Here is a 27,952-nt window from a genome sequence, read left to right as displayed (position 1 = left end):
AAAAGTCAAAGCCAATAATTTTTAGAGCAACTGTAACTTTGTTTGAAATGAAAATGTAGTTTAATTGATATAAGTTGGGCCTACATTTAATCCGTGTTTAACAGAATTTTGAAAAAATGACTAAAATTTACCCGGAGAAATTAGAATGCAGAAATTATAAATAGCATGAATTATTTATAACGTTAATTGTATGTTTGGTTACTTATTGTATTGAAATATATTACTAATTATAGCCTTGATCTAGGTTTATAGTTTATTAGAAAACATTTATGAGAAAGTGTTTATTGTTCGAACGTTGGCGCACAGTATACCGGTAATACTGTGGTTGGCGATTCTTGGTTGTCAGTTGTCACTTGTCGTTTGTTTTTGTTTTGCGGAATTGAATGTGAACAGATCAGAACCGTAATAGTGCAAAAGTGTATTAATGGAAAACACAGATTTAGTGTGTATTCCTGGTAAGTACAGTCGTAAAATAATAATAATAATAATAATAATAATAATAATAATAATAATAATAATAATAATAATAATAATAAGTGATCTTCTTTTGTGGTAAACGAGGGTTTGTGTATTACCTTTATGAGGGAACATTATATTCACCCACAGGACAAAGGTTATGTCTGGCTGACAAGGAACACATTTCTGGTTGCGGAACATACGAAAGGAATGGTTACATATACTCTACGCTTGCTGGAGTGGTCAATGTTGTAAAAGAGGAGAAGGTAACTTTTATTTTGCTAATTCTACAGAAGAACTAAACCAAAGACACAATTTTTTTTAACAATAGTGTAGGTAGGCCTATGAATAGTATTTGAGTGCTAAGCACGGGGGTTTACTTTCCGACACCCAATACTTTCCACAGAATAACCTAAAACTGTTCATCTGTTGTACGTAGTAGCTAATGAATGGATGATTGTCATCGTAATGTTATGTAATTTAAGTAATTAGGCTAAGTTTGCTCGAGAGGTTCAGGTGAACATTTTTGGACAGTGAGTGTTTGGGGATCTGGACCGCACCAGTAAGAAAGAATTTTCAGTGCTAGTGGAGGTGCAAATTAAACAAAAAGTGGACTTTTGGGGACCTGAACCGCAGCACCAAGAACGCATTTTTAGTGGCGGTGGAGCCTAGATTATTGTCGAAGGAAGTCGTATTTCGACTTAATTAACAATCAAGTTTTGCATTTAAAAAGTGATCCGTTTATTTGTCTGATTGTGAGCAATATGAGATTGTGGTAAGTTACATCAATTCATTACTACTTACCACTGCCTTTATTATGTACCATATAGGCCATTCGGTATCTCGTGAAACCTACCTGCGCGTAAGGAGAAAGAAGAAGACTGGGAAGCTTTCCTCCCTCGCAATACTTCAATTTCTAGGTAGCTACCTCGCTTAATCCCACCATAAGATTCTTACTATGAGCTGTGGCGCACACAAGCATTTGGTTTCATCAGATAATGAATGACCTATACAACAGGTGAATAGTTCTAGGTTAATCTGTGGAAAGTATTGGGTTATAGAAAGTTAACCCACGTATTTAGTACTCTAGGCCTATACTATACGCAGTATGCAATTGTTAAAAAAAAATTGATACCTTCTTCGGTCAAATTCTGTAAAATTACGTTTATTTTTAATACCGATATTAAATAGGCCTATTTAATTTTACAGGCTAATTTTTTCTATTTTTAATTGCATACCACTGTTGCAGTCTTCAACCATTGAAGTGCATAGCAGTAAAGAACAGAGTATTGTTCCAGCACCTGGAGATATAGTTACAGCCAAGGTATTAAATTAATATCTATTAAATTAAGAGTTTAGATTTGTAATAGGGTAAAGCCAAAATAGGCCTATTTGTGTGTTACATACAGGACATTTTGCAATATATTTTGTTGAACTGGAATGTAATTTACAGTGGTCTGCCAAATTTGCTCTGTGGTAGCATGTCTGTCTCCCGACTAATTTGCAAAATTTCTACCTCAGAAATAGGAGAGATGGCATTGCACAACTTCTAATCACTAAATTGTGCACCAATATGCCTGGGTTAAATCCGAAATCTCTTTACAGTGCATATGAAGGGAAGGCATATGTCACTGTTGATAGTGATTCGTCCATTGGATAGGGACGTTAAGCCTGGCGGCCCCTTGGTGCTATTCGACAGGAGTAGGCTATGTGCCGGCACTGGGTTTCTCCTTCTTTCTTACCTTCATCATCATTCTCACCCATTCCCTACACTATACTTATACGAACACTTAACATACATTCACCCTAGTACACTATATAACTCTTCACAGATATACATCAAGCATAACATGACCCGCCGATGTGGTGTGCAATTTGAAAATGGGTCACAGTCCTGCCATCTATCCGCAGTATACGGAACTCGAATCACGCAAAGTGAAGTGGGTAGGCATTAGACACACACACACATATAATTTACAGTTTTTCAAAATACAGACTTAACTTACATAGGCTATAATTCAACACAATGATTTTCCCTACATGATATCAAAGTCAGGAATCCAAACACTCATTTCAATGCAAAAAAAAATTTACATCTGTTGCGTACTGGATAGTATAAATTTAGTATTTATTAACTGGTTTATTTCCACTCCATTTTTTCTGAAAATGCTTTTTGATGCTCAGTATTACTTAACAATATATACTTAACATGTATTATCAGAGCAGAGATTTTCGTTTACATGTTCCAATCACAGAAATATTATTTCTGAGAAGTGTACAAGGTCAGATCAAAAAGTTTAAAGACAGTTTTAATATAAAAACAATGGAGATACTTACAGGATAACTAGTGCATCTCTCCTTCAAAGTACTCTCCTTCTGATGTAGCTAATACAAGTCTGCCACTGTCCCTGCCACACTTCAAAGCACCTTTGGAAGTCACTTTTCTGGAGACTGTTTAGTTCCCTTGTCGCATTCTCTTTAATGGTAGGAATTTCTTCGAATCTACACCCTTTGAGTTTTATTTTTAGTCGGGGAAATGAAGAAGTCTGCGAGAGTCAAATCTGGCAAACAGGGAGGATGGGGTTTTGCAGGGACAGATGTTCTTGGAGGAGAAGATACAATGGTCTGGTGCATTGTCATGGTGGAGGATCCGACTGTGATTTTGTAACAATTTGGGATGCTTTCTTCACACTTTCTTGTGCAAACGTATTAAAACTTCTTTGTAGAAGTATTGGTTAATTGTTTGGCCCCTGGGAACAAATTCATAGTGTACCAACCTCTAATGTCAAAGAAAATAATCAGCATTGTTTTGATATTTGACTTCACTTGTCTTGCTTTCTTGGACCGAGGAGAATTTGGTGACTTCCATTGTGATGATTGAGCCTTTGTTTCTGAATCATTCATACACTCATGTCTCATCACCAGTTTTGATACGAGCTCATACGTTTCAAAAAGTTTCGGTTCATTTCAGTGAGATTTTTCAATTATTCACACATGCGACAATGACCTTGTGACTCACTGACGCCAACAAAAGGTTTGCAGCTCATCTGTTTGTTGCGATTGAGAATACAGAATTAGGAAATCCCCTCCCTCAACTGCTAGCAGTAGCAAGTAGCTAGCACATCTGGCGTTTTTAGGGGTGACCACATCTTGAAACTTTTTGATCAGATCTCTTAAGTTACTGGTACTTAACTTACTTAACTTAACAATAATAATTAAAAGATTGTTTCGAAGTGTGCCTTACATACCCAAATTTTGAATTTTGGATTCAGTCATTTTAATTTCATCAACTGGAAGTGCAAATATGGGGGTACGTACTTTATTCTGCCCTTCTACAAGCATTTCTATGTTTCATGATATGAGCACATGCACACATCATGATCTTTGCATGATGTTGGAAATACTTCTGATGATCTCATGGTCTGTTTCACCAAGCTTCTTTAAATTGGTACAAACGACTTGTTAACAAACAGATTTTTTAATTTTAACGAGATCTTTAAAAGTTGAATGTTTCACCATGCCTTGTTTCTTTAAAATTAACATGCATTTACTAATGTGGGGATTTCGTATTTGTATCTTGCATGTTATACAGGTTGTTTCCGAGGTGGTGTTACAAACTTTCAGGGATGATGGCGAAGGGCACATGTATCAATTTGGGACAAGGAAATGGCTGAGTCGAAAGTTATAAGCAAAAATAGTTGTGTGGAAATGGAATTGTATTTTGGCACCACGTGCCCTCCTTCCCTTAACCTTTGGAACAATCGTGGAAAGATGGTATGGGCCAGATGTCTCCTATGTGGGTACTTGTACCGATACAATCTGTGAGCTTGTCTATTTTTCCCATTGGCTCATGCGTATTCGAAAATCAGGTCTGCTTATTCCGCTCTCGTGCACTGTTCCATTTCACTAGGACTGATCGACTGGACACTGCAACTTGTACAGGCTAGTCCATATGAAATCGATCAGTAAAAAACCTCGCATTTTTTAATACTCTAATTTTTTCCCTACTTATACAAGGTGCTGAGGGGAGTGCATTTTCAAAAATATACTATCGAAAGTCAAATGACTTGAGCGACAAATTTAGCATATTTTATAAAAACAAGCCTCTTTCAGCGCTCAGAACTCTGGAACCATTTACTGCAGAACATTGAACGAGAGCTTATTTTGAAGCTGACATTTGGTAGGTTATGTTAAGAAGTAATCCTTATTTTTATTGTACACAGAAAGACAGATAATCTGATTTTACTTCTTGCTTTTAGGCTTTTTGCCCATTTGTAAAAATGTAAAAAAAATATTGATAAAAAACCTTGCATTATTAAGAGGGATTCGGCATTGTTTGCTTAGTGGTACGGCAATAAGTTTCGAGGGTATTAAATAGATTATTTTCACACGCCTAGACTTGAACGGCGCAGTACCGCACGCACTGGCTGAGAGCTGAAGATAAGCAAGCGTTGGGCGTCATTTTACTCCTGTGTTTATGAAAACCTGTGATAAAGCTAGCACAGCCATGACTGCTAGACGACACATCACGTGTTTGTCTCCTGGCCTTGCTTGTCTCAGCTTGCTCCCGTCTCTCAGCTGGTTATTTCACGCGCATACTATTTATTTTCTTTATTTGATATTTTCAGTACTTTCTTATTAACATACCATCAGTAAAAAATATGTGTTTATTTGTACCTTCAATGCGGAATCTAACTATATATTTTAAAAATATTTTTTCCTAGCCAAAGGCGTCTTAATGAGGAAAAATCTAAATTTCTCCATTTCCATAAAAAGTAAGAAAATCTGTTTATGTGTCAATATAAACTTTAATTTCTCAGCATCAAAATAAGCCATGATTTTGATCATTGGGTGAAAGGGTTTCGGAGCTACAACAGTTTAAAGTTGCTAATTTTATGAAAAGACGATAAATTTAAATATTTTAAATTTAAACACTATGAAGTTCTGATGCCTCAAAACTTTGCACAAAGCATTGTATCACAGTTCTGTACGTACAAAAAAAGTTTCATTGTATTTAAGAAATTGCGAGGTCAATTTTCTCTATATTTCGGTCAATTTGAGATGGAATAGCTCGTACACATACACTGCTGTCTACAAACGTGCATATCAGGACTGACCATGTCCGTTACACATTACGCTATCTGCATTGCCGTGGGACTGAAGCCGGATGGTCTATGGCGAGTCCTGGGCATCAACCCCTTTGATTTGATAACTGGTTGGGTTTTTCCGAGGTTTCCCCCACCGAAAAGGCAAATGCCGGGTAATATTTTGGCGAATCCTCGGACCTCATCTCATCTCACTACATCTCGCCAAAATGTAAAAAAATGTAAAAAAATTGTACAAAATTGTAAAAATTGTAGAAAATTACTAAATTGTAAAACTATAAAAATTTGTAAAAATTGTAATTGTTATATTGTAAAATGTTGACATGTTCCACATCTTAAAGCTTCATTGCTCATGTAAGATCTATGGAATAAAATAAATGAATGAATGAAAAAAATTGCTTTTGTTAGTTTCCTGTCTCCATTCCTCAGACAACACACTGAATGGAATACTGTAAGTAGACAACATAAACAATGTCAGATGAATACAGTATGTGTAAGATGTACAGACAAATACACATAAATAAGGTGTAGAGGAATAAAATTATTTCATTTCCACACAAATATATTTTTGCTTGTAACTTTCGACTCGGTCATTTCTGGACCGGGGTTCCTTATCTCAAATTGATACATGTGCCCTTCTCCATCATCCCTGAAAGTTTGTAACACCACCTCGGAAACACCCTGTATTTTCTCATACAACCACAGCTTCGAAATCGCGAATTTCATTGGTTACATATGATCATGGTCGACTTTGTTTTGTTTGGCATGAGAAAACAATGATAGGCAGACGAGTAAGAGGAGTAATTTTAAGAACATCTAAATGTTTCTAGTTCTTGATATTCTTCCTAAATACAGCATGTTGTCATACCATAATTAAAAACAAAAATACAGATGGAATACCGGTAACATTAAAAAAGAAGAGATTCGGGTAACATATGAAAAAAATTAAATAGTTTTCCTAATGTAAATAGGATGTATGCCATTTAGTAAGTCGATGGTGCCTTAAAAAGTGAAGTTATTACTAGTATTTCTCTAATGAACAAGGTTAGTATTAAGTTCCATTGTACTTAAATAACCTTTGAAGCAGTTTTTCATTTGGTGCCTAAGAAAAAAATATTTTTTGGTTGAGCAAAATAAATGGACATTGTGTACGTTTAAAAACTTCAACTTTTTTCGTATGCATAAATTTGTTTGAATCTAGAATGTATTTTGTAATTTATACATTACATTTTTTATATTTAGTTTGTACCCTTATTAAATCTACTAAATAGTTCGAAACACAAGCAATATAAGTGCAACGTTTTATTATAAAATGGTTATTTTTAATATTTTAATTTTAAAATTTCTTCAAAATCTGCAGTGAACTACTCCATATAATCAAGACTTAATATTGTAAGCACAAAACAGATATCATAGACTTTGCATATAATTTTCCATTGTCATTCAACTTTAAACTCATTTTCCTCAACATTACATTTATGCCGTTTATATCCCTTGTGCTCTAGACCCCTCAAATATAGTGTACATACAGCCTACAAAACACATTACAGAAATACTTAAACCATAAAAACAAACAAATAAATACCTAACAGGCATATTACACAAAATCAAATGTAATAATTGCTCCAATCATGAAGTTTTAAATTTGTATTGTATTTTAAACATAAATCATACAATCTTCTCAATGTATCCGGCTGTTCTCTGAAACATAAAGTCCATTATAGCCCACTGTAGTCTTTTCAGTTGTTGTTTTTCACGAGAAAAAGAGGTTTTTTTAATCGGTATTCATTATAGATGCCTGTTGCTAGTAGCCAGAATTGTGTGTAGTCAATATATACTGCAGAGCTGTGTCTTCTGCAACTGGTACTGATGATTTTAATTTACTTCTTTTGTGATTTATGGATGGACAGTATAAAAGAATGTGTTTTAGATCTTCATCATGATTATTACACCACAGACAAGTAGAAGTATCAGAAAGGTACATTTGTGTGACAATGTGACCTGTTCTGGCTGTTGTTAAAATTGTTTGAACATGTCTGGGCAAGTTTTTGTACATTTCCAGGTCATTTGGTTTCCTTTGAACGGACTGTAAAATTTTTCCTTTGTCAGAAGAGAGCCAATTTGAGCCATAGGTTTATAAAATGAGACCTTACTGAAGAAAAAGCACTGGCTAGAGATATCACTTGAAGAGGTCTTGGTTGCAAATATGTTGCCTGTTTTGCAATATTATTTACTTTCTTGTTTCCAGTTATGCCACAATGACTAGGTATCCATTGAAATGTTATTTACTTTTGGAGTTTTTTTTTAGTTTACTTAGTTGTTTCTGAATTTGAATAATTCTATGTGCATATAAGTTTGGTACATACTTGATTATATTGGAGTCAGAAAGTATGCAAATAGATTTTTCAGAAATTTGAGTAACACACTAAAGCAGCATCAATAGCTAGTAATTCAGTGTCAAGACTGGAGGAGGATGAACATGGTATGAAGTAACTTTCGTGATATTTTAAAATAAAGTTCCTAAAGCACTGAGTCACTTTTTAAGTATTCATCACAAGAGTAAAATACCTTGCATGTAAACCATTTTTAATTACTTTCTATATAAAGCATGGCGGAGAAATACTATCAACAGTCAGCAGGAAGATTGCACAAGCAATAGAAACCTACCAAAATAAAGTACTACGAAAACAATTCCTATCAGAACACTTCTAGCAGGAACAAATAACTGCCCATTGGAAGATGATTTTGAACTTTAAATCATTCAGCAATACAAAAAACTGGCATGGAACAAACTGTAACCCAAATTGGTTTCAAAAAGGAAGAGTAAGAAATGAACTGTAGATCCAAAAATTATTTAAAAAAACAAGCAGGAAACATTCAACTTATACTTTCACCAACAAACCTTGCAGATTATATCCAAATACTTACTGAAACCACATTGATAGAAGATGTCTAAAAAACTACACAATCAGAACCCATAATATAGGTGAAATATAGCACAGCATCATAATTCTGTAAGCACAGGAAAAATCAGTTATTCTGTAGTGGATCCCATCACATATTGAACTAATGGTATTGTATTGTGTTTATTAACATTCCATGGTATTCATACATTGCTTCACAGCTAGAATATGGAACAAGTCAAAAAAATTAATGCTACTATAAAGTCTTAATTTATAATCACAGTCTAGTTGAAATATATACAGAAGAGGTTTACAATATAGTCTACTAGTACAACACAAAGTTTTAGTATCAATTTCATGAAATGTTGTTGAATGTCATGAATTCACCTACAGAACAGGAGACGTGAGAAATTAGGTACTTCTTTAATTTGGTCCTAAATAATTTTACGGTAAATAAACTAATGGTAAATGATAAGCAGATTTCTTAGTCAAGAAAGGTACTGTAATAATTAAAAAATCAGCACAATTCATGACAATAGAGAAAAGACTAAAATATCTCAAAAAAGAAATAAAGAGAAGAGGACAAAAACAAAACCGAGACTACTTTCTGGAAAACCATACGAAAATATACAACAATACACAAGAACCATTGAATATCTACCAAGGAAAATAGCAAGTGCTCTCTTCCAACTCTTCATCCGCCATGACTGTCGGAATAGTAACAAAACCTAGAAGTACATGTACTATCTGTGATGACTATGTAATCATGAACAAAAATCACCTCCTCCAATGTAGAAAACTTGATACAGGAAAACAAGGAAGACAGGATCTTTAATGGTTTAGGCCAATATCCAACCATTGAAAACAACATGTTTCTTAGAGTACTCTTTCATTTTCTAGGTCATTTAATTAATTTCATTAATATTATGAAATGGTGTACTCGTATTCGACCTTAACCAAATACCTAATTATTGTGCAGTCACCTGAAGAATTTTCACCAAAATTTATAATGGACAAGATGGCTGCAGTGCAGATTTCTCTTGTGCACTTTGGTCTTTTGAGTAACCTCCTTCCACTGTTAGTAATACTACCGTGTCAGTGTATTTAATGTGTTAATTTTTGTGAATAATATTGAGGACTTTAATTTTTATAGCCTGAATTTGTAGAAATATAGGATTTGAAGGTTTGACTAGCCTTCAGATTACCATGGTGATGTAGGTTAAGTTTGTTTCTGCATGTAGGTGAATGTGCGAGAAGTGAGTGACTGAACGTCTATTGTATTCTGTAAGTTTAATTGATTTTTTAAAATAATATACTACAAAATATGCCCTTCCAGGAATGTACAACAGCTATTTAAGTTAGATTACCATAGCACTCCCAAGCTGTTCCAAAGATTAGAGGTGAAACAACCTAAATCACTATAAGGATAGAGGAGGTGAAAAAATTCCACATTGATGTAGTGATATCTCTGTGGGTTTCTCTTGGCAGTCCACTGACATACTCTGAGCTAGGTCGTTTTGCAAGTAACAAACTTGTTGACTGTGGACCATGCATTCCACTTCCTGCTATAAGTTGTTTTGACGACACTGTAGACAGTGTGAACAATCCTTTGCTTGCTTCTTGTTAATGATGTTGTAATTGTTGATGTCTGGTCAACCCATATTGTGAATACAGTATATTTTCATGTTACGAAATATCTGTTCTGTTTGAAATTTAATGTTTTGACAGGTGACAATAGTGAATCAGAGGTTCTGCAAATGTGTCATAAAGTGTATAAGTGATACAGTTTTGACACGACCTTACCGAGCAGTTTTACGGAAAGAAGATGTACGTGCTACAGAGAAGGATCGAGTGGAGATGATAAAGTGTTTCAGGCCAGGTGATATTATCTTGGCCAGAGTTGTATCCTTTCAAGATGCCATAAAACTGTTGAATTATAAATAAACATTTATGAAACTCAGACAAACTATTAGACGAATTGAGCACTAAGCTAGTGATGAGTTCAGGTAAGATATTTCATAGAATGTTGTATTTCCTTTCCTCCTTACCCACTTCGTCCATTTTCTTGAACATAGTTGTTGTTGTTTAGTCAACTGTCCGAAGACAGGTTTGAACCTCATAAGTAACACCAATAAGGCATCACTCATGAGGCAACTAGGGCAGGAGATAATGGAGTAGGGTGGCCAGTTCCTTTCCCACTCCAATGCATACATCGTCGATTAGCTACATGTTCCACTAATCAGACTTCAGATGCATACAAACAATTGTTCTTCCTCTGACACATATCATCAAGTGAGATATAGTGCCTGATAATAGATGTACATATCAGCCAGAACCTCAATTAGAGGTATTTGAACATAGTATGAATTCAATTAAGGTTATCAGATTACAAGTGAAAATATCTTTGAATGACACTTCACTCCAAGACAAATAAAGAAATTAGTCTTATTAGATGTGGTATTTGACTAAATACAGCAATTTGTCTTGTATTACTTAAAGAATTCTACGTAAAGATTAATTTTTGGTCCTACAGAATATATCTGTTATGATGACAATGATTATTTATTAGAGGAGAAAAATTCCGGTGCAGGGAATCGAACCCAGGTCCTTGGTTCTACGTACCAAATGCTCTAACCACTGAGCTACGCCGAAGTTCAGTCCACAGCACCGGATCGAATCCCTCTCCTCTAGTGTTTTTCCCTTTCATTCCTTCAAGACATTATATCCTCTGATTGAGGTTTTGGCTGATATATACATCTATTATCAGTCAGTATATCTCACTTGACGATGTGTGTCAGAGGAAGAACAATTGTTTGTATGCATCTGAAGTCTGACTAGTGTAATATGTAGCTAGTCGGCGATGTATGCAATGGAGGGGGAAAGGAACTGCCCACCCTACCCCATTATCTCCTGACCTAGTTGCCTCATAACTGGTGCCTTCTTCATATCACTTGTGAGGTTCAGACCTGTTTTCGGACAGTTGACTAAACAACAACAATAAGACATTATCGACGTGTTTTATCTTTAGGAACATGTTACATACAGTATAACTGTACACAAAAGTAATTTAAAACGAATCTCATTGCACTATTAATAGACCAGTTGCTTTGTATTCTTTCAGAAACTTTTACAATTGAAATTTCCCCTAGGTTGAAAATTAATGAGAATTTGTCATTGTAGATTAGGCCTACACTTAAAAATATATAATTAGAATAACTTTCATGGCATGATAGCACTATTCATATTTACCATTTAAGTAAATAAATAGATAAATAAATGAATAAATAAATTATGGGAGAAAATATTGTCAAATACGTGAGATGGGAGACCTGGCAACCCTGTTTAACAATGAAATGGAAGCTAATCTTGCTTTTATGTCAGTTCACTTTTGCGAGTTACTTGAAGCAATAAAATCTTTGGAAAGGGTATGTATATCTTTAAATGTGGCATTACAAGTATTTGAAGAAACAATATCCCGCCTAAATTCTGTCCCTGGCAGTGTAGAGGAAGTATAAAATAAGTTACATGGTATCAAAAATTCCTGGATCGAACAAACAAATGCACAAAATTAGAGACATTTTAAACGAAAAAAACTCCATTAATCCAAATGAATTATCTTTTACTATGGAACAGTTAGCAGCTTTTAAGTATGCCCCAGTAATGGGAAAAAGTAAGTTGGAAACAAAATTTAAGTAGTAGTATTAAAAAGAAAAATTTTGCTTTTGCTAGACAGTAAAATATCGATTAATAACGTGTAAGATTCAGTGAGATGAAAACAGTCGACATAAGTTAGATACCTCTACCTTAAAAAAAAAAAAAAAAGGACAACTTGCAACACAGTAAAGAGAATTCTTACAATTTGCAAACAGATCACGAGATGTGAAGAAAGAAAAGGATAACATATGTTACAAATTCTGTTGAGGGAAGCTTTGCAAGATACAAATCCATCTTCAGAGACAATAGACACTCTATCTCTATTGAAAACCTGCCATATAATTATCGTGAACTGCAACCCATCACTTCTTTTGGACAGCGATTCACTTCTCAACAATAAATGTATGCCTAAGTTTAATCTCATATAGTTTGACATATAATATTATTACATGTATCGAGTATTATTATTATTATTATTATTATTATTATCATTATTATTATTTCTTAGTTATTTATTAGTGATGTCTCAAGAAATATAGAATTTTATTAGTGGATATTTATTGGCATATTTTAAGGTTTTTAAAGGCATTGTTGCATGTATATTTATTAGTTTCTAGGTCATGAACTTCCTGGCCCTAGTCATAAGATGACTAAAATGCGATTAGTGTTTTTTCATCGTGGTTATGAATAATTATTAAGTTATGGTAACTAAAAAGTAACTAATTTTTGTTTCACATTTTCGGTAGACACCCTGAGAGTGTAGGTCGAATGCTAGAGGAAAATGGGAGTACCCGGAGACAACATCTGACATAACAGCACGTCAGACCGTGAAATGAGTAGACCTGGGTTCAAATCCTGGTTGGAACAAGTTACCTGATTGGGTTTTTTCTGGGGCTTCTCCTCAGCCAATTAAAGGAGAATAGCTAGGTAACTATCGACATTGAATCTCGGATTCATTTTGCCATCATTAATTCACATATCATCATCAACCATGCTATAGCTCGGGTTAAGTTTATGGTGTGGCGTGCTGTACTTGTACAAGAGCTTGGCCATTCGACTACAAGTATCATTCACGGAACAAGAGTGGTAAGCACAATAAGCCCCAGGCTACAGTGTAAGCCTTTGGGTCCCTCCTCCATAAAAGGGAGGGATAAAAAGAGAGAGAGAGAGAGAACACTACAGCAGATTAATTGCAAAATGCTAATAATGTCTTGTCTTGCTCATCATCCGAACAGGTACATACAGTGTTTTTTTTTTTTTTTGCTTACAATTTCGCAGATATAATTGTGTGTTGTCTAGTATTGAAATTCGTTACTAAATCCTTAACATATGTTTAGCTTCCAATGACGGAAGTTCATACATACCAATTAACAACAGCAGAAAATGAGCTTGGTGTTGTCATAGCTCACAGTGAGTCAGGTAAGAATATTTTATAAAAAACTGACTTTTCTTAAATATTATAATAAATCTTACCAGTTTTAAACTTGATATAGATACATACATACACGCACATACATACATACATACATACATACATACATACATACATACATACATACATACATACATACATACATACATACATACATTATAAGCCCTTTTCTCTGCTACAGTTTTGTAAATTATATATTGTACATTCGCTTGGAGAAAACCAGGGGAAGGGGTGCAATAAGTGATGAGCTACCGAAGCAGTGGTTGTTGTTACACAACTCGACATGTGACTAAGGAAACAGTGTTGCAACATCTATTAGAGTACCACTTCCAATCTATGTTTATTTTCATTAATATTTGTCATTCTCGTTAGCCTGTTATTATTATTATTATCATTATTATTATTATTATTATTATTATTGTTATTGTTCATATTTCTATTATTAACCCTCCATTGAACAGATCATGAATACATAACTGCCTGGGTTGGGTCTCTCAGACCCATTTTCTAAATATGAAAGAAAGTATATTTATTGGAGTCATAGTTTTATTCTTTGATACAGTTAACATCGCAAATTTGTGAATTTCACAAATTTCAGAATAGTACAACTTATAACAAAATTCAATAGGGTTCTGCGCATTTCTTATAACACTCCGAGGAATATGAGCAGCTTCAATAATTCCCTGGGTGTTATCAATATTCTCTGCAAATTCAAAATTTTTCAAAATATCAGTCATTTTTCTTATATACACGAATAAAAGTCAAAGTCAAAGTCTAGATATTCGGCAACTTCATAACAATTGAGTAATATATATTTTTTACCTCTACAGCAATGTGCAATCTGTGTCTTTGTCTTTTCTTGCACAGCGAAGTAAATCCTGAAAAGACAAAGTATATGATTATGTCTCGGAATATTGTACGAAATGGAAATATAAAAATTGGAGATTTATCCTTTGAAGAAGTGGAAAAATTCAAATATCTTGGAGCAACAGTAACAAATAGAAATGGCACTCGGGAGGAAATTAAAAGCAGAATAAATATGGGAAATGCGTGTTATTATTCAGTTGAGAAGCTTTTGTCATCTAGTCTGCTGTCAAAAAATCTGAAAGTTAGAATTTATAAAACAGTTATAATCAGCTATTCTGTATGGACTCTCACTTTGAGGAACAGAGATTAAGGGTGTTTAAGAATAAGTTTCTTAGGAAAATATTAGGGGCTAAGAGGGATGAAGTTACAGGAGAATGGAGAAAGTTACACAATGCAGAACTGCACGCATTGTATTCTTCACCTGACATAATTAGGAACATTAAATCCAGACGTGAGATGGGCAAGGCATGTAGCACATATGGACGAATCCAGATATGCATATAGATTGTTAGTTGGGAGACTGAAGAGAAAAAGGCCTTTGGGGAGGCAGAGACATAGATGGGAGGATAATATTAAAATGGATTTGAGGGGGTGAGATATAATGATAGAGAGTGGATTAATCTTGCACAGGATAGGGATCGATGGTGGGCTTATGTGAGGGTGGCAATGAACCTGCAGGTTCCTTAAATGCCATTTGTAAGTAAATAAGTAAGCAAGGACTTAAAATGATGTCCAATGTAGGAGATATGTGGTTGTTGTAACATTCATAAATGATACGTCACATTATATCACGTCCAAAATCATAAAGTTTCTTGAATTTGTAACTGTTTGTAATGCAGGATGACAAGTGAGTTTTTTTTTTTAAGAATCCTGTACTCGGTTATATTGATAGAAATTATTTTCTTCACTAATCTTGAAACATCTGTAGTGCGAACAGTTTTAGCAATTGGTGAATCACATTTGCCTTCTCCTTCACTGAAATATAGGTGTACATTTTTTATAGTATATGGCTTGTCTCTCTAATGAATGACCTCTTCCAACAGGAGAAGTACGAACAGTGTTGCCAATTCAGCGGTTTTCCCGCTAAATCTACTGTAGCATTTTTCAGTGTTAGTTTAGTGGGTAAAATTTATGAAATTTGTATTGCTCATATAGGGATTTAGCGGTCTTTTTAACACTCACAGCGGTAAAATAATCTTTTTTTTACATTGACAGGATAGCAATTTAGCTGTTTCTGCACTGTATCTTAGTGGGTTTTTAAGAATCGAGTTGGCAACACTGAGTATGAACAGTACAGTTATTGTCGTCATCACTATGTTGTTCACTCTCTTCAACAGACTCCCAAGGTTCCCACATATTTCTCTAATTTTAAGGTACACTAAGAAAACTAAACAGATAATGCAAACTATGTGCAGCACCCACCCCTGGTTTTTCTCTGAGCAAACGTACAATATATATCTTTTTTTTCTTTTTGTGGCTTTTATTTAATTTTTTTTATTATAATTTTATTACATTCCATTTGTTGTATTTTTCCTTATGTTTTCCCTCTTAACTATTTGTACTAATTGAGTTGTTCATGGTATATTCCAGTTTTTAGATCTGTATTTTACTTTTTTTTTTTTTTTCTATTTGGCTGTGGTATTATTTTCATTTTATACAGTGTCAACTTTTCTTATTATTTTCTGTAATATGTATTTTGTTCTTTCACTTTTTGTTAAATTTCATTGCTTGTGCACTTTGTGACCTGGTAGTACAAGAGAAGGCCCTATGGCCTTAACTCTGCCAGTATAAATAAATACATACGTACATACATGTGCACACACGCACATAAAGGTTGATGCACAAAATGTCATATCATTTCTTTTACACATAACATATATTTATTTGTATTAAGGTAGTACAAAAACGGTACAGAATTAATCATTATGGACTGGAAAATTTTCTTAAGGAATAACATGTTCACTATGACCACCATTTTCCTTACAACTTCTTACAAACAAATCCTTATGTTGGTCACCACTCTTTGACACAAGTCTTCAAATAGTGCACGACGTGTAAACGGTGTTGTAAATAAATAAAATATTCAATTCTGATGAGAGAACTCATACTGCATGAGAAAGAAAAATATGGGGCAAAAGTTAATGTATGAGTCGCCATTTTGACCGATGAAACTATCAACTAAATTCAGTACAAAACTATGCTGAAAAACAGTTTTATCCCCCATATCTTGGCAACAAGTCTCACTACGCAAATGCAGGTTGGTTCATACAGAATGGGATCTATCTGCACACTGCAAACACCATACTTGATTTTCTACACGCGACTTTGATGTTCTTGTGATGTAACTTCGGTTTCATAAAAGACATAAAGGCTGCAAAATGTTGCCGCCTCATAGCCTGAACATTAATCGGTGTGATTACTTTTTATGGGGCTTCTTTAAAGAGAAAGTATTACAAAGGAAGCCAGAGATGTAGTGCAGCCCAGAGTCTAGATAGGTAGTGGAGTTGTGCTGTGTGCTATGTGAAGACTTGTGTCAAAAAGTGGTGATGAACATAAGGTTATGAGGTTTGCAAGAGGTTAGGAAAAATGGTGGTCATATTGAACATGTTATTCCTTAGGAAACATTTTCCAGCCTATAATGATTAATTGTGTACTGTTTTTATACTACTTTAAATATGACATTTCGTGTGTCATCCTGTACATACATAAGATTTAATAAATTTGTACTTCTTTTGTATTTGGTTTTACTAGTTTTGGAGGTAAATACAATTTTGAAGCAGTGGGAACAAAAGTGAACTTTTTAACCACCAGGGATTCTCTTTATACAAAGATGCGTCAAAAGACTGGCTGAATGGATCATGGAACGAAAGAAATTAGTGTTACGAAGATAATACATACTTTCTCATATGTTTTATGTTCCATAACAATTTAAGTGCTTATACTGCAAATGTCATGGTCATTACAGTTCATAGTTTATTTTCTTGAACTCTTATTCAAATGAAGGTGAAGTTGAGCAGTATATACTGTCCTCTCTCAACTCCTTTACAAAAGCTGTTATTTTTTAGCTAATCCAAGACTGCCATCTGATCATTGGCAAACAACCAATCCTTAAAAACCAAAGAAAAACCAACGAATGCTGCAGTCTGATTAAACAACTATACAACCTGAAATACCATGTATTGTGGGTCCCTATCACCACAGCATAGCGCGTCCTCAAGTTGCGGGTAGAGGAGACTGCCTCCAGATATGGAGGGTAGCTGCGAATATATTGAATAAGCAGTCGTGGACAGCCGATACGGGGTGGTCCTCCTGCTTGGGGGTTGGGCGAAGGGCTAACCGTAAAAAAAACAGCTTGTTACGAATCCATACAATAAGTCTTGCACAGGACAGGGACTGATGGCAGGCTTGTGTTAAGGCGGCAATGAACCTGTGGGTTCCTTAAGAGCCATTTGTAAGTAAATAAGTACAACCTGAAAAAAAACCTATATATGGCTTTATAGTGGATTCCAACACACTGGTATTTTTGGCAGTGAGGCTGCAGACCAATTAGCCAAGAAAGGATGCTTAATACAGCAACCAATCTAACATTCCTTTCTCAATTGCCAAATCTGTGATAAAAAGAGCACAGTGCACATAAGCTCTCAACTATGGGAAAATTATGGGATGCCGCCGATGTAGCTCAGGTAGCTGAGGCACTTGCTGCTAATCAGAAGTTGTGCTTGGGCACAGGTTCGATTCCCACTTGGGCTGATTACTTGGTTGGGTTTTTTCCGAGGATTTCTCCAATTGTAAGGTTGTCAGGTAATCTATGGAGAATCCTCGGCCTCGTCTCGTCAAATACCATCTCACTATCAGCAATTCCATTGACGCTAAGTGACATAATAGTTGATACAGCGTCGTTAAATATCCAACTAAAAAATTACGGGAAGTTATCCTGAACAATCCGTCTAGTATTTCAGAACAACCCCAAAGAATAGCAGTTGCAAAATTTTGACACCCAACTGACACCTAAACCAAATAGGAACTCTCAAATCACCGAACTGTTTTTTATGTAAGAAAGGTCTACTAATACAGTAGATAGGAAATCACTTACTCAACAACGAAGTTCTTTCTATAACAATAGTTTAATACAATGCTATCAGGTTGCAAGATGACAGATGGCATCATTGCCAAATTCATGAGCATTGGATACCAACCAACCAGTTTATATTATCAATTATTGGACTAGAAAAAATACTTAAGAATAAAACATACAATAATTAAAATATTTCTATACAATGGTTAGCACATACATAATTAATAAAACAATAATCAAGTTAAACAAATCAACAAATTTACAATGGTCGATTATTTGTATAACTATGTTGCTTTTCTATTCTTCTGATTCGCAAATTTATCAATCACTTTCGAATTATAGTTCGTTATTTTGTGAATATACTCTTTATGAATAGAAAGAACAGCCAGTGAATTTAATCTTTCTTGTGCCATAGTGTTTCTAAAAAGAAGGTTTTATGCACTTAAAGGTGCTGAAACAATGCTCTGCTTTGCAATAGCCACACGAGTCATAAGAACTATTTCCAACAACTTTGTTACTTCTTCGAGATTGTCTGTGAGGTCATTTTCATGGAGTAACGACATTAATGCACTAAAGGAAGGTACGTTCCTGAACATAGAATTAGTTCATTCCCAAGTATTTCCTTATTCAGCATATTGTATTGCGTAATAATGGTTTGAAGCAGTGACTCAGGGAAATTATCACAATAGGGAATTTTTTGGGATAAACTATCTAAAATACAGAAAAATTCCGAAAGTTTGGAATTTGTTGCTTATTTGATGCGTTATGATGTCACACGCTTCTTTTGAATTGACACAGCACCTAAAGTTTTATATGCTATAACATTGTTAATGTGTGTTGTAGAATTTTCATGTGATTTTATCCTCACAGACAAAAATGCTTTAAACCTATACATACCTTATTAGTCCACGAGTTTTGCCTCCCAAAAAGCAGAAAAAAACAATATAACGATTTTCTTTCCTCACATGCCATTAACCATTCCTTCTTTTCAAACCACTCAGAACAAAATTTTCTGCATTTCTTTCCGTCCTGTTGAACAATATTAATATTTTTAGTAGCAATAGTTATTAAAGGAGAAAAATTCGCTCCAGCGCCAGGGATCGAACCTGGCTCCTTGGTTCTATGTACCAAGTGTTCTCTCAGTGGTTAGAACGCTTGGTACATAGAACCAAGGACCCAGGTTCGATCCCTGGCGCTGGAGCAAAATTTTCTCCTTTAATATCTATTGTTACCATAACAGATAAATTCTGTAGGACCAAAAATTAATCTTTACATAAATATTTTTATGCGGAAAACATCTGAGAGCTTTGATTGTCAATTTATCTTCTAATTTTAACCACGAGAATGGAGTTGGAATCAAACTGTCTACTGTATTTATTCTTTCAAATACTTTTGCACACTATATAATACTTTTACTTAATGGTGTAATGTTACACATACTTTTGTAAATGTACTTATCTACATTAAATGCTGTACATACACTCACACGCACTTTATGTTGAACTTACTCTATTATAGAACTTCAATTTTAACACAATACTACAGACAGAATTGAACAGAAGGGCCTGCCCCAAGTAAAGCTAGAAGACTGCGAGGGTAGTGGGGAAAGGAACGGGAAGAACTGCTATGTTACAGTCCAACCTTTAGTACTAAAATGAACTACGTACAGGGCTGACTCTCATGGGCTCAGTCCATTCTCTCGCAGAATTGCGTCAGTGCATTTTTTTGTATTGAAAACGTATTAAGAAAGATAACTTTAATATGAAATACACTGCATTATATTGTAATTTACTTTCTCAAAAATGCGGATTGGGGCCGGCCCCCAATGGCCCTTAAAGAGAAACCGTCCCTGCAACCAACAGTCATTAATATAATTCTTCTTCCATTAACATTACAACCCTTTGTGGATTTTAGCTTTCTATTTAATTTGTTCCAGATATTCCTGTCTCCAGTGATCTTTTCTTAATTGAGATATCTAATTTAATTAGCCCAACTCCCAGTCTGGAGGACCACTTCTCTGTATTTATTACCCTAGTGATAAAGTGGCTCAGTTATACCTCCAGGTGCTGCATAGCTCAGGAACTCAGGATCGCCAATTGCTGTTCTTGCAATGCAAGGAATTTTAGTTTTCTGAATTGCATACAAAAGGCATTTCTTTATTAATATCAGAAATATGACATTTGGCTCCATGTATAAATTGTACTGTTTAAATAGATAAGTATAATTTATTGCGCAAAACTTTATTTTAAATAGTTACATGTCATTTTCATATTTTTATATTTACGAAAATCAGCATTTAAAAGTGATATAAATTTTAAAATGTATCAGTATTAGTTGTTTATACTGTCTCTGTAGCATATTTCTTCCATTTCAATTTTCATTCAAAACCTTCAAGATCTTGTGCAGAAATTCACCCATTTTTATCAGAGGAGTTACAACCTATGACTAATAATCTTGTAAGAATCCTTTACTACCTGTTTAGTCATCTGGCCAGGAGTAGAAGTTTATGCTGAATTTGAAAGGAAAAGTGGAAACAGTTTTGTGTATTATAATATTTATAATACTTAAATTCTCTTAGCAAAACATTTTTCCATTGATACTAACTTCACCATTTTCTTTGTCAGTTTATTCCGCATGATAAAAAAAAACCTGAATGATTTAATTTGAATTAAATTGCAATTGTGTGTTTTGGACTCATTATTACTTTTATTAAAATTATATTTCAATTTCATGTGTGTCATTCCCAGATAAATTTACTCAAGGTACTGAATATGAATAAAATTCATCCAATAGTTCAGGAGAAATCGTTCTATACAGACAGATTAATATGCCTAGAGCCACTTTTTCGATATGTAAAATACTCAGAACGTGTCTTTGCACGAAAATCTGATTTTTTTTTTCAAAATCAATATTTTTTTTTTTTTATATATATTAACAGTCATTCAAAATCTGTTAGTGAGTCAAGCCCAAAGATGATACATAAAATATGTTGTTGTCTAATGCTTGGCATTTGCAGTGAAGCCAGCAGGTAGAACTTCGTTGGTTTGGAAGTGGTCTTCTGTTATTTCTTCTTCTTTGTCTCATAGAGTGCAGTTTGGGTTAGGACAAATTGTTATTTTGTTTAGATGTTTTGCCAAATAATCATGTTCTGTGATGTGTCTGAATCTTGTTACTGCAGTTATAAGGTGCTTGAAGGATGATTTCTGATAGGTAAACAGTAATATTACACTTTTTGTCTTTGACTTTTTCATGTTAAGGATTTAAAGTTTTGCACTTAATATCTTGAATAAGATTTTTAAGGAAATCTTGCAGAATTACACTTTATACACAAATTAAAGAAGTTTAGTATAATCTATAACAGTTTTGCATTCTAGTGATATTATAGAATTTTTAATCTCCAATTTATTATTAATTGTTCATAAAAATTCACTGATCGGTATTACCTCATGATGTGAGGTAATAACGATAATTTATTTATGTTACCTGGTGGTCATTGTTAGATATGTGGTGTTACTGATCACAATTTTAAGTCTTTTTTTAATATTTTTTTTTGCAAAACAGCTCGAAAAACGTAAAAAAGTGTAATATTTTTATTTCATTAACTTACATAGAAGTATAAATTTTAAGTTTTCTTTCCTCTAATCAAACAGTTCAATTTTATTACGCATTTAACCAAATTTTCAAAATTTCACCAGTTTTTACAAGCTTCATATTTTATTTATAGTCATTATTTAATTTTACAAAATCATTAATGCCCTTCTTTGCTCATTTTTGCCTCATTTGTAAGACTACTCAATTACTTCTCATACTCTTTGTTCTTGCTGTAACTTTGTGATGTTCATATTGTTCGGGAAGTCAAAATATTATATATGTCCCATTATCTGACACTATCTTTCTAAGAAAACTAATTTCATTTACGAATTTCTTTTATTTCCTAGATTTCTCCAATGGAATTGTGAATTGTTTTCTTCATTAGAAATTTGACAATCACAAAATAATTTATAGGAATTGGTTCTTTTATGAAGCTGATGTGGGGTTTAGTTTCTCTGTATTGACAGAAGATTCTGTATCTGCAGAGCTGGAACCATTTTCTGATGAAGTTAATTCTTTTTCGGTCCTGTCTCCGTGACATAGATTCTGGTCATTATAGGTATTATTCCCTAATGTATCAACTTCAGAAATGAAGTCCTGTAATTGAAATATGTACGGTATACAACTTTTAAAAAATTATTATATGTACTCAATATAATAAATTATTCCTGCAAAATTTTACGATGGTCACTTACTGTGTACACACAACAAACACTGCTACACCACTGAAGTTTCCCTTGAAACATACATACACACATAAAACCTCACGTGTTTCAGCAACACATATAATATCTGAAGCATAGCATTCATTCTTATTTTCTATCATTCTGCTTAGCAGAGATGTGATATGGGAACAGCATTGTTGTTATGAAATAAAAATGTGAACATTGGTATTACCCTAGATCATATATGTAACAGATAACTCCTCGCTACGTTAAAATCGGCAGCACTTTGAAGAGAATAACTGCCAGGATCGCCACCCGTCCGCCATAAACGAACATGAGATGGCAGCACAGTCAAATGGGTATTATGACGTGACTCCTTATGTAACAACTAGATGGCAGCATAGTAAACCTGACAAAAGTTGTTAACCTCAAAGCCTATAACCCCGACATATCTGTTACATATATGATCTAGGGTATTACCACAGTCTACTATATACAGTCGCGAAGCTCAATATGTAGTAAAAATGCAAACATGGATAGTTGCCCACCACTAGGATCGCTACTATCGCCTCATCGTCGCAGATCTCTCTCCTAGCAGCCGACAAAATATGTTACACTTTCGTTGTGTTCTTTTGGAAAAATTAGCACCTTCCTTCCATTATTGAAATATTAAATGCATAAAGTTAATTTATTATTTTAATGAAGTAGGCTATATTAAATTCCACCATAAACTCGAAGAGTCCACACCTGTGGAGAAACGGCTAGCGCCTCTGGCTGCGAAACCAGGTGGCCCGGGTTCGATTCCCGGTCGGGACAAGTTACCTGGTTGAGGTTTTTTCCGGGGTTTTCCCTCAACCCAATAGGAGCAAATGTTGGGTAACTTTCGGTGTTGGACCCCGGACTCATTTCACCGGCATTATCACCTTTATCTCATTCAGACGCTAAATAACCTTAGATGTTGATAAAGCGTCATAAAATAACCTACTAAAAAAAATAAATAAACTCGAAGATACCTGCAAGATATAGGTTAATATTATTTTTGTTTGTGCAAAACGAACTGAAATTTACTATAATCGCTTCACTCATTCAAGATTATAGCGACAATTAACTATGAAACCAATAAATATGAATTTGCATTTCCCTTTACAACAATAATAATGGAAATATGAATTTATGGATTAATTTATGTACGTGTACCGGTACTTATAGTGTAGGCTTACATAGTTGAGGTTAAGCAATAATAATCACACCAGAATTGGAAATAAAACATGATTAATAAATTTTATTGTAACAGACTTTTTCTACGTCTCTAATAAAGTAGCAAATAAAAATAACAACAAAATTAACAGCTATAATTAAAAACATATCCTTTGAAAAAAAAAGTAGGCCTAAGCAATAATAATCCCACCAGAATTAAAAATAAAACGTGATCAATAAATTTCATTAGAACAGACTTAATTTTTCTACGTCTCTAGTAAAATATTATTATTCCAATTATTGTATTTTAGCCATTAACATTTTCATTACAACCAATAACGAACATTTCACAAGCATCAATGTGAAATACGCAACGAGATAGCACTCGATGGAAATACGATTCAGTCCAAAGTCGACCGTGGACAGTCTATTGTTTCTAGTTGCTAACCGCTTAGAGCGCTTTATCACGAGATTTGCAAAAAATCACCTCAAGCTTCGCGACTGTATATAGTAGACTGTGGTATTACCTACTCCGTGTTATGGTATCTATAAAAAGCACTTCAAGCCTCACTTTGCCAGTCGTCCTCATTCTTCTCTAATTTTTCAATACTACTTCACATCTTAAAGATGCCAGGAACACAAAACTTGGAATTGGACAGTATGAGTCTAGAATTGCACTTTTCACCCTATCGTTATTTTTTTAGTGAAAAATAGAGAAATTCTAGTTGTGAAGCATTCATTATTTGTAGATCTTGTAGTTTACATACTTTGATTCCAATTATGTATATTGTAATATAAATTTTGTGTCCTGCAGGTGCTGCAATGGTTCCCATAAGCTGGACAGAGATGCAGTGTCCAAAAACTTATGTCAAAGAACCACGGAAGGTTGCAAAGGTTGTTCCAGAAAATGTTAATGTTGATTCTAGTTAAAAGCATTGACAGTCTCTACATACAATATACTTTGTTGATTTTTTTTTTAAAGATTAATTAAGTAATTTTATTCATGTGATAAATCTGGCAACAGACAAGAATAATTTCGAAATAAGGTTTCAAGTTTTTTTTTACTGTGTTTTGTACTACTAAATTTGTGCTGTCTGTTTTGTAATATTTTGTTTATCGCTATGTTCTTAGAAATTATTTCCATTTTTATATATAATTTTCAAAATACTGTGACACATTTTCTAACTTCTTCACTGAAGTGAATGGTACAAAATAATTATTGTATGTCTGGATTTATCTTTACATAATGACGTAAATGATATTTTTACTAATTTAATATACAACATTTAAATAAAGAAAATATTCAAGTATACGGTTATTTATTGAAACACTATTTTTTGTAGAAATATTGGGTAACTTTTTCTTAGCTTTTTAAGCATGTTCAGGAATATTTCGAAATAGTACTTTCAAACAAGAAATGAATACTTCTTTTCAACTGCTTTTTTTTACTTGCTGAACTATGATGATGTTAGTATTTCACTGCCACTACAATGCTGAAAAGATAAACTATGGAATCATTCATCGTTGCCAATTTGACACCCCTCATTTGTAAGCTCCAGGTTATTTATAATGTTTTTCACCCGATTTAGTTTATATGCCTCATTTTCTTCGTGGCAGTCTTAACATTACAACTAGGCAATGATGCTTAAGTACGAATGGCTCATGTTATTCTAGGTGGCTAAAAAGCCGCGACCTCCATGAACTAAGTCACATGAAAAGAGGTTTAGTCTATTTAGATTATTTAATTGACAGTATCCATCTAGGAATTCTTTTAACATTGTGTATAGTTTTCCAAGTTTTCCTTTCGTAAATGACCCTCTTTGTATGCTTTATGTTGTAAGTAACTGTTCTGTTAATGTTCAAAGTTTATGACAGTAATCCATTTATTGAAGTTTGTCATCCTCTATGATCGAATGGCTCTGCTATTGGTTCTGAGGCTCTCTAGTTAAGTCGAGCTGAGAAGGATTGATTTTTAAGAGAAATAAAAATCTTAGTGTTGTATCATTCAGAAATAAGTAAAGCTGCAAGCCCTGTATTTTAGATTTGCAACTTGCAAAGAACCCTATCCCTCAATGAGAGGACATCAGACAGAATTTATCAGTTGCTTTTCGAACACGTTAAAACTCAATCCTGTATGTCATATTCATCCTCTTTTGTCATTCTCTTATCTGAGGTACTGGTAATGTGCTTCTTCTTGGAAATTGAATTCTTTATATTGCCAACTAGTAGAGTTGAAGATGTTCTTATGTAACTACATCTGGAGGTACTGGGAACCAACCAACCAAACATTTGAAGCATGCTGGCGGACAAGGGTAATTATACAGTAGCGTGCAAATTAATCCGAACACAACATATTTTTACATTTTCTGTCATTGTTGGCCTCACAGCTGCTCATACCGCTTTAATTGACATCTGTAGTACATGTAATTCCATTGTTGAAGGTCTGTCGTTATTATTTTTTTTATAATATGTGACATTTTGCCTGTCGTTTTGCACTTATAAGCATTTCAGTTGTGTTGAAGACTTAATACTGCAATCCTGTGTACATTCTGTCGTCTTCACAAATGGATACAACTCCACGAAAACGGTCTAAAATTATAACATTAGCAGAGCATTCTTCTATGACACAGAGGCAAATTGCTGCAGAATGTCACGTCGGTTTGGCTACTGTTAATTCGATCATAAAACGATACAGGGAGACTGGATCCATCACACCCCAGAAAAAAGGAAACTGTGGCCGGAAAAGGAAGACTTCACCTGCAGATGATCGTTTGTCAGGAAAAGTAAATTAAATCCTAGACTAACTGCTGTCGACTTAACCCGCGAGTTAATGGCTACCACTGGGGCGAATATTCACATCACAACAGTGCGGCGTAGGCTTTTGGAAGCTGGACGAAGGGCTTACGAGCCCTTCGTCCAGCCTATTAAGAAGCAACTGCTAACCCCTGTTATGTGCAAAAAATGCTTAATGTGGGCAAAATTACATCAACACTGGACAGTGAATGACTTGAAGGATGTACTTTTTTCCGATGAGTCTCATTTCGAGGTCCACGGCCACCGTGTTTCTTACGTACGGAAAGGATTCGAAAAAGTAACAGCAGCTCATCTCCAACAAGCACCCAAATACCCCCCTAAAGTAATGTTTTGGGGTTGTTTTACACATGAAGGGCCTGGAGCATTAATACCTATCAAGGGAATGATGAATTCTGACAAATATATTCACTTATTGGAAACCAGAATCGTACCCCAGCTGCAAAAATCATTTCCGGATGGCAGAGGTGTGTTCCAACAAGACCTGGCACTATGCCATACGTCTCGAAAACTACAGAATTCTTCAACAAGAAGAATATTCAGGTACTCCCCTGGCCAGGCAACTCACCCGACATCAACCCCATTGAGAACTTGTGATCAATTTGCAAAAGAAGAATGCAAAAAATGGATTGTTCTACAAAGGAGAAGATGATTTCTGCCCTCATTGGTGTATGGTTTCGCGATGAAGAAATGAAGAATATTTGTGGGAAATTAGTGGAATCCATGCCAAATCGTCTCAGAGCTGTTATTAGGAACAAGGGAGGCCACATAGATTACTGAGGTATGTCTTAGATCCTTTTTTTTATCCCGTTTGAGTGTTTTTGCATAAGTAATTATGTTGTTCGGATTAATTTGCACGCTACTGTATGTTACATTACGATGGTTTCAAGAGAACTGAGTTTGAAACCAGGAGACTAAAATATCAGCTGTATGACCCAACTGCAAAACATGACCTTTATTCGACTGCATGTTCATAATGAATTTTCAGGTTTAATGCTTTGGAAATATAATGGTGGTAGTAATAATTATTGCAATTTCTATACTATATATCTTTATTATGTTCAAATGAACTCTAAACGAATGTAACATTGTAGTACACTTATAAAACAAAAAAATAAAGTAAAAATTAAAAGTAACTGTACTTCTGCCACAGCAAATTGTAACAAGTTGACAGAAATAATATGCGTTTTGTCTTA

The 27,952-nt window shown here is 34.4% G+C and overlaps 1 protein-coding gene across 2 annotated transcripts; it reads left to right on the top strand.

Annotated features, from left to right (window-relative positions):
• The first annotated feature begins 300 nt into the window (after positions 1-300).
• Positions 301-27,952, top strand: Csl4 (exosome component 1 Csl4). Of its 2 annotated transcripts, XM_069839670.1 has the most exons (6): positions 301-455; positions 607-722; positions 1,706-1,780; positions 10,193-10,366; positions 13,456-13,537; positions 24,760-27,952. In XM_069839670.1, exons 1-6 carry the CDS (start codon positions 425-427, stop codon positions 24,873-24,875), a joined length of 594 nt encoding a protein of 197 aa, XP_069695771.1. In that variant the 5' UTR covers positions 301-424; the 3' UTR covers positions 24,876-27,952. The 2 variants fall into 2 exon arrangements, with proteins under 2 accessions (XP_069695771.1, XP_069695772.1); XM_069839671.1 differs by lacking the exon at positions 1,706-1,780.

The sequence above is a fragment of the Periplaneta americana genome, chromosome 11, assembly GCF_040183065.1.
Source record: "Periplaneta americana isolate PAMFEO1 chromosome 11, P.americana_PAMFEO1_priV1, whole genome shotgun sequence".
Classification (NCBI taxonomy): Eukaryota; Metazoa; Arthropoda; class Insecta; order Blattodea; family Blattidae; genus Periplaneta; species Periplaneta americana.
The sequence above is the reverse complement of the archived record's forward strand: the minus strand, read 5'-3'. Positions and strand labels throughout refer to the sequence as shown.

Coding starts and splice junctions, on each gene's coding strand:
- Csl4 (XM_069839670.1), top strand. CDS start 425: ATGGAAAACACAGATTTAGTGTGTATTCCTG. Junction 1,781..10,192: donor GAGATATAGTTACAGCCAAG/GTATTAAATTAA, acceptor ATGTTTTGACAG/GTGACAATAGTGAATCAGAG. Junction 10,367..13,455: donor ATATTATCTTGGCCAGAGTT/GTATCCTTTCAA, acceptor ACATATGTTTAG/CTTCCAATGACGGAAGTTCA.